Here is a 12388-nt window from a genome sequence, read left to right on the forward strand (position 1 = left end):
ACAGGTCCCTAACCAAAAAGATTGGTGACCTAAAATCCTTGAGCTGCCAGAAAAGGCTTGACCATTTAGTCGGTTTCTTATAAGCTGTTTTGCAGTGATTCATGCCTTGCAGTCTGCTCCATTAGGGATACATCCTCCCTGATCTCAAAAAGCTGCACTAATACCATAACACCAGAACATAAATAAAACGTATGCCTACCCTACCTCTGAAACAAACTACTTCCACAAGTTAAACAAAGTGACAGCCTAGCATCCTTCAGATTAACCATGGGTGATTGGATTGGTATCGCTAAATGTACTCTGTGAATGACCTGCTATACCTTTCTTGACAAGGGGGCATGGCATGACAGTGGGTGTTGGCAAAGCTAATTGGTCTTGTGACTGAATTGCATTGAATATCGTATGATCCTATGAATGACAGTGTGTCTTTTCTTTGCATTAACATATCAGTACAGCTGTCCTCTACCCATCTCCTTTTACCTGTTCATTCTTGTACATTTATTCCAGCATCCTCACTGAGCAGTACACCCTTTGTTCCCTGATCAAGGCCAGTATATCCCATATATTACCACTCTTATTGTAGCCTTCATAATTAATTCTTTACCCTTCTTTAGATAGGATTCACTATCCCCAAATTCCACTAATTCCCTGTATAATGTTAAAATCATGAAATGCATCAATTTCTATGCTAATATTATCATTGTTATTATTGATTATCATTGTTATTTTGGCTCCACATTCCAGTATTGTTGATTTCCCCAAATGCAATGCTTATCTCAGTGACATAGCTCACTGTTTAACTTTGTGAAAAGTAAATTTTGTCTTTCCTGTACTGTGGGGACATACAGTGTAATGCAGCTTTACATAATCGGGGCCGTAGAAGCAAGCACTTAAATCATTCTAGATACTGCAGTACTGAAAAATAAGTACTAGTATTGAATAGTTTCACAATGTCGTAATTCAGGTAAAGATGCAGTAGATGTTCACCACTCTCACAAATCTTGACTGGTACAGTTATGCACTCAGCTGTTAGCTTGTAGCCTAATTTAGGCTGTTGATAATCATTTTTTTAACTTTATCTCTTATGTTACAGCATTCACAGTTTGCTTTTTTGTTTTTTCTTTTCAAGATGGTGGTTCTAATGGACCCAACAGAAGACCCAGATGATATCCTGAGGGCAAAGCGATCCAGAGAAAAGACCTATATGTTTGATGTGGCATTTGATCATACAGCTACCCAGGTGCACTTTCCATGGTCTTGCACAGTGTTGTAGTTTTCTCTTCTTCATCTAGCACAGTCTTCAATTTTCTGTGTCATTGCTGTTAGACCTCAGTATTACTTGTTTAAAATGTTATAGAGATTGATCACATAGGTAGAACTTTCATTTGACTTACTTTTTTATTAAAAAAACGCAGTATGCATTACTCATTATAGTTAAATAATCGGGCTGAATGTTGTTTGCTTGCATTTCCTGAGCATCAGACTCTGCATCTTTCCCTGAAAACTTGACACAAAATAGCTACTAATAATTTAAAAAATAAAAGACTGTTAATTTTGAACTGTGTTTATAGTTCAGGTGTGATTTTAATAGTCAAGAGGTAACTCTTGGTCTGCTATTGCTCCCTCATGACTTTGCAGATAAGTCTTCTGCTGGGAAAAGCCTTCCCACTAAATTTATTTTTCTGAGGATAATGTATTTTTTGCCTGACCAAAATAGTGTTTAGCTATGAAACGTATTGATTTTAGGACTGACGCGACATTTCTAGGGGGAGTTTATGTATAAATGGTAATAAGAACTTTTGTGTGAAAAAATTATATTTTTTGACTAATTCAGTCCGGTTTTGTGTATTTGTGTAATTGGCAGGATACTGTGCTTGTGAGGGACTGCCAGTAGTTTACTTGCCTGAATACTACTTGATGTTCATCATTCTCCCTGTTGGAGTAGCCTTTTGGCTTTATGGATTATATACTGCTCAGGATAGAACAACCAGCAAGCTTCATAAAGATCTTTCTCCCTCCCACACCTAAACTCTGACTGCTGATTGGATAGCCCACTGAAGATAAATCAGCAGTCAGCGTAAAGAAATCTTCAGTACTTGAGGCTTCATGGGAGCAATTAGTTGGCCTTCAAGCCTCTTTTCTAGCATTTAAGTCTACACAGGAGAACGCTTCCACATAAAATGTGTTGTCCTTTTAACTAAATATTAATGTATTTTTTGACTAAAAGTGGTATTTCCACATTAAGAAACTCTGTATCTTTTCTTAATATTAAATGTTTCCTGTCAAGGAGCGAGAGTTTTAGCCAAGGGTATTTTTAGGCTATTTTTGTGGTAATTGTGTACTGCTTATGCATACTTTTTTAATTTATTAGTGTGATTTTTAATGACTGGGAAGTGTTTTAACTGGGCCGAAAATGGTGTTAATGTTTTTAGTGTTTGTTTACACTTCTTGACAATTTAACCTATTTTTTCTCTCAGTGTGCATTGTGGACAAGTGCTGTATTTCTGACAAGGCTTTCCATATTCTACTTATATTTTTTATACAGAAAAGGGGATTGTGTGGGAAAATGTAAATGTTTGTGTGCTGCTTATGAATACCTTTGTGACAACTTACTTTCTGAATTACTCATTACAGCACTGCTTACAGGCATTCAGAATTCTTCCACTGCAAAAACATGGAAACTTATTACAGTCATGCTAGTGATTCTTCTGCCATAGCTAAAAATAAGAAACAACACAATAAAGATCACCTGCTGCCACTATGGGCTCAGATAGTGCCTCAGCCATTAGTCAGTGGACCTGTAGTGACCAGCCAGTGTTCCTCAGAGCACTCACTTGCATCTCTGGGCTCCTATGGTATAGTCCTTTCAGCCACCATGAATAAAGGGTCAGCCACTTCCTCTTTGGCTGTTCCAGTGTCCTTTTTTGGATGTGAGAGAATCATATTCTTTGAGTCTGGAAGACACTCCAGGGATGCTTCTTGGAGTAACTAGGGACAGAGACCTTTTGATATGGCTGAAATGCCATCTCATAGTCAGTTTTTTCCAGGGTGTTACCTGTAAAGAAACAAACAAAAAAAAACAGAAAGTTAAACATCGTTCATCTAAAGACATGGTATCTGTTTGTAAAGATGATTTTCTTACCTTATCCTGACAATTATTACAGGCTGTTAATCCTGCGGCTCAGAAATCCTTACCTTAGGGCAATGCTACTAAGGAAATTCCTGCAGAATATGTGTCAGTAGATTTTGACCTGGACAGAGGATTCCCAAGACCATAATTCTGATTCTGAGGAAACTTGGACCTCTCCAACTCTTTTGGAGGAATTTTCTTTCTCTCACACTATTTCAAGGAAGAATGAGGTATTTTTGTTGGAACAAGTGGATGTTCCCCCTGAATTAAGGAGATGATATGATATATTACAAGTGGATATACCTCATTCTACACCCTCCCTCCCATTTTGCTAACTTTGCTGTATGTGTTTAATGATGACTGTGATAATCCTGACTCTTAACCTTCAGTCCCCAAAAATGCAGATAGGCTGTATAAAGTACCTCAAACTAATACATTTTTGTTTTCTTGTCTTAGATCAGCTCCACTGCTTTATCTGCTTCTTTGCCAGCCCCTCACCTATGGACAAAGAAGGCAAGGTATTGGGCAGATTTAGTAAGAGAATTTTCTCTTCTTCCACTTTGGCTTATAGAATTCTTAACTACCAGACACATAGGTAGAAATGTATTCTTTTCTGTGTAGAGAGTTTGAGGTAAAACATTATTTCTATTTTTTGTAGTATCTAAACATGCTTTGAAGATTGTGTATGGCTGTACAGATAACTGTGTCTAGAGTCACTGCTTTGGTTTGAGGAGATATGTCTGGGTACATAACCAAAAGTTTACTGATAAAGTGAGGTCTGAAATTTTGAATTCTGCATAAGATCAGGAGTTTTTTTGTCCCTTCTAATAATCAGATCCTCAAACGATTAAAGAGGGAACATCATTCAAGGAGTGGCTAAGATTTTTCAGGCCCCTCTTTACAAATCTCTCAAATCCTCTTTTCCTTTTAAAAAGTAAAACAAGCAATCACTGCCAATGCAAGGCAAACTGGGAGCAAAAAATGGATGGCAGGAAAGGAACAACAAAAATCAAGGAACTTCTCCTAAAGATGGGTAGTCTAATACTTCAGAATGACTATGCCTGCATTCAATCCTCAACCCTCCCCTCCTGCACCTCTCTTGAAATCTGTCCCACAAACTAGCTCTTTTCATTACCCTTTGGCAACAGATTATTTCAGACCCTGGGGTGCTAAAAGTGGCTCAGGAGAGTTACAGGTGACACTGGATGCATATACTTACTTTAAAACTGAGTCCAACTAGGAGGCACAGAACCAGTGCCTATAGATCAGCGGAGCAAATGCTTCTATTCTAGAATGTATGTTTTTTTTAAACAGAAAACATCTTTATTGAATTATCACCTATGACATAGGCAATCACACATTTATATAATTGAAAACAAACCATACTGACATATTTTCAGTTGCAAACATTATACATCACATATAATCTATACAGTCATTGTCAGTCAACGTTCAATTCTTGCCATCCCTTAAACCTCATTCCTCCTACAAAACATTATTCTGCATGTATTGTTCCCGTAATTCCCCCTTTGTTCTATGTAATTTGTTAGTGTGATTGGTTTAAACTTTGATTGCCATTTTCTAGTATTTGCTTTTTTGGCAGTAACCAGAATTGAACTCAGCAAGGGCTTACTGTGTCTAGGCAGTTCCAATTCTGTATCACAGCTCAAAAAAAGTAAATTCCGTAGTGTCACCATTTTTTGCTCACCCAGCATTTCTGACAGAGTAGTCTGCAGTGAATTTTTAAAGGTTACCGACTCATTACACTCCCCAAAAATATGTTCTCTGTTACGTCTTTCTTCCCCATCACACCTCCTAAGTTTGCAATCTACCAGAAATAAAATTCTTTGGAGTCTGTTTGTGGTATAAAAATAGCTATATAAAACGTTTATAAGCAAAGATCCTAAATCTTCTAGATTTAGTTGTTTATTTGGGAGCCATACGTCCCTATGTCACAAGATGGGTTGCCAACTGGCTCACGGACAGAACCCACACTGTGAAAGTAGCAGACTCCAAATCCGACTTCAGACCAGTGACAAGTGGAGTACCACAGGGTTCAGTCCTGGGTCCTCTCCTGTTTGGTATCTACTTCTCTTAAGTACAGGCTAACACAGAAGGTCTTTGGCTAACAAAGTTTGCAGATGACTGCAAAGTAGGAGCCATAATATAAACTCCTAATGATGTGGACATACTACAAAAGCACCTCACTGAGACAGATACCTGGTGTCAAAGCCATGGCCTGAAGCTCAATGCCAAAAAGTGTATTGTCATCCCCTTGGGTAAAAACTATGTACCCATGAACTACCACATAGCTGGTAGTCTACTTAATGCTGAAAATGTGATGAGACCTTGGGCACAGGTGGACAGTAGTCTGTCCTTTGATAATCACATCGCCACAGTGGTCAAGGAAATCCTTCTACGTGGCTCAACTCATCACAAAAGGTTTCTCATCCCGAAAAAAAGAGGTCATTGTTCCCCTCTACTCATCACTCATTAGACCCATTATAGAATACAACACCCCTTTTGGTATGTACCTCACAAGACATCTACAACAACTGGAAAGGCCACAGAAATACCTCACAAAGAGGATTACTGGCCTCAAACAGATGCCCTACGCAGACCTTCTCAAAAAACTCCAGCTTTACTCCGTCGCATATTGCCTGCTCAGAGGCGATCTCTGCCTAACATACAAAACTATGTCAAAACCAGAGATATTGGACATTCTCCACTTAAAGAAATCCCAATCCCCCCGAGCTACACACTCTAGGGACCTAAACCTTGTCACCACAATAAACAGAACATGCTGGAGGGATAGATTCCTGTCCCAGAGACTTCCCATACTCTGGAACAGACTACCTATCTATGGCAGACAAAGCTCCTCATTAGCACTCTTCAAGAAAAACCTTGATGATTGGATGGGAAATAGGAAATTCACCCCAGGGATCACTTCTGTGGCTCTGCTCGACAGGGGCTCAGGAAAATAATTTTCTTGGGTGGCGAAAGCCAGGGTACATTTTTGGCTAGGCTTATATAGGCCCTAGGGCCAATAGCCTAGTACCTACATTGAAACTATGAACCTATACAAACATCCTTCCATTGTTTCTTTGTGAATTGATTATACAGCCTCTCGTCCCAATCCATTCTAACCTCCTCTGACTGAGTCCTGTAGTTATGTAGTAGTTAATATGCCCTCCTAATTATCCCTTTTTTAACAGCAGCTTCTGTTCTAGATTCAGCTAAAAACTCTACCAGAGCAGGTCGTTCACTTAGTATTCCCTATTCCTTTCTGTTTGTAATCTAATATCAATGCAGGTCTTTCACTTAGTATTCCCTATTCCTTTCGCTTTGTCTGTAATCTAATATCAATGCAGGTCTTTCACTTAGTATTCCCTATTCCTTTCGCTTTGTCTGTAATCTGATATCAATGCAGGTCTTTCACTTAGTATTCCCTATTCCTTTCGCTTTGCCTGTAATCTGATATCAGTCCCTGGTATGGAAGGCAGTCTGTAGCCTGTAGTCCAAATGTCTTCTTGGCCTCTTCCTATTCTATTACTTTTCCCTCTCTGGTTATTTGCTCCAAATACCTTCATTCATTTGTCAGTTTTCTTTAGTAAATTCAAACCCCTTCTTACCTGTTGTCTATATCCTTATTTGCAGTCATCCCTATCAGCAGAATCTCCTTTTACCATTCTCATGTTGGCTTAGTTCGTAGAATGCTTTCTGCTACTTTATGAATATAATATTCTGTATGGCTGTTTTTATTCTCCTTAAGGATCTGCATCCAAAATCCCACTTTCTCCTTATTTCTTCAATTTCCCCTGCTTCATCGTCATTCCTTTCCACTTTGAATTATAGCTTTCTGCTTATGTTATGTATAAAAGCCTTAACTGTGTAGGTCTAAAATATCTCTTCAAATCAGGTAATTCTAAACAATCTTATTCTATTGGAAGGACCAACGTATCTCACTTGACTCTTGCCTTCTTCCCCTCCCAGATAAAATCCTTCAACTCTTTGTTAATTACTGTCCACAACTTATTTATTTTTTTATTTATTTAAGTTTGAAGATCGGGGAAGTCCACTAGGCCAAGAAGAGGCTGTTTTCAATGGAGACCCGAGGAGAAAAGCTCCACAATAATTGCAAGTTACATTTCACATGTTACAGAAGGACATAGTTCATACAGCTAATTAAACATTTACAGATAAGCTCCATGAAATTTACAATTGGCTTGTCGCAATGTTACAGAAATGAAAGACATAATTCAGTACAGAAATTTCAAGATTTACATAAAGTGAATAATTTTGTTATAAACTCAATTGTAGGTTTAACATTTCAAAATATATAGCTACTAGCCATTAGTAGGTTAGGAAAATATTATGCAAGGAGAGGGTAATAGTATATTTGAGACTGGAGAGTATAGTACAATAGATATTAGAGAGAAAATTAGTTTTTGGTAGGGGAGGGATTGTTTTGGGTGGGATGAAGTAATAATAGAGGTAGTTGGATGAGTCAGTGCAAGTTGGAATGGGGGGTTTAAGTTGGAGCATGGCAAGGGCATTCCCATTTGGAAGAAAGATGAGACAGTAGCTGAGATTTGAAATTTGTATGGTTAGGTGGGTTGCGTAGGTGTGTGAGGAGAGAGTTCCACTGTTTAGCTAAGGAGTGGGCAGCAGTAGATGGCAGGAGGTCATGCAGGTTTGTGGACCTGAAGGAGATTTTGGTTTTTGATTTGAGTAAGTTGGGAATGTAAGGTTTTAAGGAAGTAGCGAGAGCTGGGCAGTTGGCAGGTTTAAAGATGAGCTTGTGTGCAATGGTGAGTTGTAGGTAACTGAAGTAGTTGGGTAGTTTAAGCCAGTTGAGGGTGAGGAGGGAGTGGCAGTGGTGGGATGAGCTTTTTGAATTGGTTGCAAATTTGGAAATCTTGTGGTAGCAGGATTCAAATTTGGACCGAAGGCCAAGATGGTGACTGGTGAAAAGAGGGACACCATACATAAGGGAGGGAGTAGGAAGGTGGATATATGAGTTTGACGGGTGGAGGGGCTTAGGAAGCAGTTGTGCCTATAGAGGAGACCTAACCTTTGGTGGGTTTTCTTGATTGCGGAGCGGATGTGGGTGTCAAATTCTAGTTCTTCATCAATAATGATGCCAAGAAGCTTGGTGTTGGGAACAATTTCAAGGAGAGTGTTGCTTTGGCTCTGTATGGTTAATATGGATTTGTCAGTGGAGTTTTTGGTAGGGGAAAAACATTAGTTTGGTTTTATTTGCATTTAGTGCCAGATGGTTAGACTGCATCCAGGTTGCTGCTTTGGAGAAGGCTAGTTGGGTTTTTGCTAGGAGCTCGGAGGGGGAGAAGGCTGAGCAGATGATTGTTGAGTCATCTGCATATTGGATGATAGATGAGTCTGGGATGGATTGGTGAAAGTTGTCAATAAATAGGTTGAAGAGAAGAGGGCCAAGAACAGAACCTTGTGGGACACCTGTGGGTGTAGGAAGGAAGGGGGAGGTTGAAGTTTTCCATTGGACAGCTTGTTGGCGGTTGGACAAGTAGCTGGAAAACCAGCTGATGGTGGTGGGAGAGAGGTGTAGGGTGGAGAGTTGGGATATAAGTAGGGTGTGTGAGATGGTGTCAAAGGCCTTTGACAGATCTAGGAATGGTGTGGATATGAACTTGCCTGAGTCGCGTTCGAGGTTTATGGTTTCAAGAAAGGAAAGAAGGGCAGTCATGGTGCTGTGGCCAGGGTGGAAGCCGTGTTGGGTAGGGGAGAGGAGATTGTTTAGTGTTATGTGTGCCATGTGTTGTGCTTGTATTGTTTTTTCTAGTATTTTAGAAAGAGGGGAAAGGATGGCAATAGGCCTGAAGTTGGTGGTATCAGTATTTTAGCCACCTTTGTGGAGGGAGATGATGTAAGCATGGCACCAGATAGAAGGGATGTATGATGCTTGTATGGATCTATTTATAAGAATAGAGATGGGATAGGCAATGCTGTCTGCAGATTGTTTGAGGAAGGTGGGTGGAAGGTTGTCAGGTGCATTGCGACAGGGTTTGAGTTTAACGAGAAGTATTTTTATAGTGCTTGTGGGGATGGGTTTGAGGCAGAAGTATGTGGAGGAAAGTTGATGATTGGGGTGGTGGTTGGGGCAGGAGGGGGTGGTGGTGGAGGAGGGGGAATGGGAAGGAGGCTGATAATTTAGCTATGCAGTGTATGAAAAATGAGTTGAATTGGTTGGCTGCTTCAAGGTTGGAGAGGTTGGGGTCTGGGCAGGGGTTTTCTTTGTTGCCAGGATGCAGCGTGGATGAGATGGAGTCGCAGAATGTTTTGGGGTTTGTTGAGTGCAAGGACTGGAGTTTGGAGTAGTGGGCTTTGTGGTCTTTAATTATTATTTTTTTGCGGAGTTTCATAGTTGCTTATACTCAGGAGGGTGTTAGGGTTTTTATGTTTTGGATATTGTTTCTATTTTTTGTCCCTTTGGTGCAAGGCTAGTTTAGTATCTTTTGATAACCATGGGCAGGAATTGGTTTTGATGCATTTGGTTTGAGAGGGGGCTTGCTGATTGAGAAGGGTTAGGAATGAGTGGTTAAAGTAGGAAACAGCATCATCTAGAGTAAGGGTTTTAAGAGGGGACCAGTCAGTATGCTTTAAGCATTCGGAGAAAGTTAGAGGGTTGAAAGAGGAGAGGTTGTGGGTTTGGATGTAGTGGTGTTGTTTATGCAGTGGAGATGGGAGACGGTTGGTGAAGGCTGGTAGGTGATCACTGAGAGGATCAGGTAATGAGTTGTTAGGATCCAGTCAATCATGGTACCAGAGATACCATCTTTATTTGGTGTAGTTGGAGATTGTATTAGTCGGGAGAAGTTATACAGGTTGATTGTGTGGGACAGGGCTTCTGAGTTAATAGCATTCCAGTTGATGTTGGTATCACTGAGTATATGGGTTTCATTTTTTATATTGGAGGAGAACCAGGACAGGATGTTTTCAAGAGTTTTGTTATTATCACCAGGGAGAATATAGAGGGCAGCAATAGATATGGACTTGTGGTTGTTTATTTTTAGTAAACTTATTATAATTTCAGCATTGGCAAAGGTTGGTATTTTATTGGAGAAGGGAGTTATGGTATGGGATGTGGGGTAGATTATTGCTACTTCACCTCCTTTTTTGTGGGCTCTGTCATTGCGAATGATTTGGAAACATGGTGGTAGGATTTTGCTATGTTTTATATAGGTTTTCAGCCAGGTTTCAGAAACGGCAGTAATGTCAGGGTGGTTATGGGAGAGCCAGGCATGGAGTTTAGGGATTTTGTTTTTTAGGCTTTGTGCATTGTGTTGTGAGGCGAATGGACTTTGAGTTTGTGGGTTGAGTGGAGGGTTTGGTGAGACCGACGTTAGAGATGGGTCTGGGGTTGGGGTAGATGTCACCGGCTAGTGAGAGAGAGATGTGGTAGAGTAGAAGAGTGAGGCAGTGTGTTGGGCAAGGGTAGCTTGGGTTCTGTGACAGTAGTGATTTTCTGGTACCACATTTAAAAGGAGAGTATAGGGGGGTTGGATTGGGAGCAGTTTTGGTTTGAAAAAATAGATTGGGTTAGAGGTAAAGAGTTTGTGTGAGATGGATGAGTAGGATGGGAAGTGAGGTTGATGGTAAAATGTAGTGGAGTGTGTGTGAGAGTTATGATAAGGGATGTGAAAAAGCGGGACATAGGTAAGAGAGAGAGATTAGTAGGGCAAATGGGGTTATAGAGAGATATGTTATGTAGAGCATTGTAGGAGGGATGCATGTTTGGGGTGATGTAGATCTACAGGTGGGTGGGTTTTGGCTTAGGTGTATAGTGATTGGAGAGGTGTTGGGTGGGGAGGAGTCAGGGGATGTATAAAAGTACAAGTAGTGGGGAGGTGGGATTGGGGGCAGAGTTGAGGAGCGGAGTGAACCCGAAGGGCGAACAGAGTGGGTTACACCTTCCAGGAGGAGCAGCAGTCGCCAAACAGGAAACAATCAGTGAGAAGGTTAGCAAATACAGAAATAGGGCAGCCTGTCATTTTGGTTTGAATGTTGCCTTTCTGTATGTTTTTATTATTTATGCACCAATTGAGAGCTAGCTGGAGTTCAATGAGAAGTAGGAAAATAATGTAGTTATGCCAGGGGTTTTAGAAAGGGACATGCAGTAAATTATGACTCAACAGAGTACTAATTAAAAAAGAATGGACTATGGTATAAGCGAGTACACTACTGGGGATTCCTATGAAGCAAGGGCAGAAAAGCTAAGCCAAAAGATGGTGCCTTTCTACATTAGGTTTTTTGATTCAATATGTAAGTACAATCATAACTACAGATGGTACTTACAGTTGTACATACTACTGAGGGATGCCAGTGGGACAGACAGAAAAGAGTGTAGTCAGGCAGAAGTTTTTAGTATTTAAAGATGGCGCCGCAGCTCAGGGGAGGAATAAGTAAACTCTCAAGAGGTAGAGGGATGGAATAGATATGATTGACAGGGCTGGGAATTGTACAATAAGATTATGTTAGGAGACCGAGAGAAATGCCAGGGCTTGGAGAAAGCTGTGAGAAAACATGTTTTACAGGGCTAGGAAACATACACTAGAATTATGCTAGGACAACAAGAAAAGTGTGTGTGTGTGTGTGTGTGTGTGTGTGTGTGTGTGTGTGTGTGTGAGAAAGCTGTGAGAAGAGAAAAGCAATCACCAGCCTCCCCAGGTCAGTGCCTAAAGGTGTCTATCTGTGTCAATTCAAAAGCAGATTTAGTAGAGCATCAGGGAAGTAGAATATAAAATAAATGTAAAGCTTTGGGAAACTGTATATATTTGTTACAATAAACGGGAGAATAAAATTTACGAATATAAAAGAAATGTGATATACAAGATAAATAAAATATAAGAATATAAATTAAATGCAAAGCTTTGGAAAAATGTATGTATTTGTTACAGTAAATGGGAGGAAAAAGGGGGGGGGGTGGTCCAGTCCTCTGCTAAAAATAAGCCTGACCAGTATATAAAACTAAAGGGACTTAAAAGCATTTTCACTGTTTATCTTGTTACCCAAATCCACAAACAAGAAATTCCAGTTTATTGGGTTTGTATTTTCTTATGTTTAGTGTCTTCCCACATATCCTTAGCTGCCATAACAGAATCCTTTTTAATCAATCCTCCTAAATACTTCATTTTATTGTGAACCTGTGTGGGTAAATAGTTTGCAGCTATAGCCTTTGTTTTATCTTCATTAATTTTATATCCCAAAAAAGACTTGAAACCT

At 40.0% G+C, this 12388-nt stretch overlaps 1 protein-coding gene across 1 annotated transcript in view; it reads left to right on the top strand.

Annotated features, from left to right (window-relative positions):
* LOC122816138 (kinesin-like protein KIF19) overlaps positions 1-12388 on the top strand; it is a 937234-nt gene that overhangs the window by 182767 nt on the left and 742079 nt on the right. The window contains exon 4 of the mRNA XM_044088894.1: positions 1130-1240. Within this exon, the coding sequence (XP_043944829.1) occupies positions 1130-1240 (111 nt within the window). The remainder of the gene's footprint in view (positions 1-1129; positions 1241-12388) is intronic.

Source organism: Protopterus annectens, chromosome 12.part0, assembly GCF_019279795.1.
Source record: "Protopterus annectens isolate FY-2018-M chromosome 12.part0, PAN1.0, whole genome shotgun sequence".
NCBI lineage: Eukaryota > Metazoa > Chordata > Ceratodontiformes > Protopteridae > Protopterus > Protopterus annectens.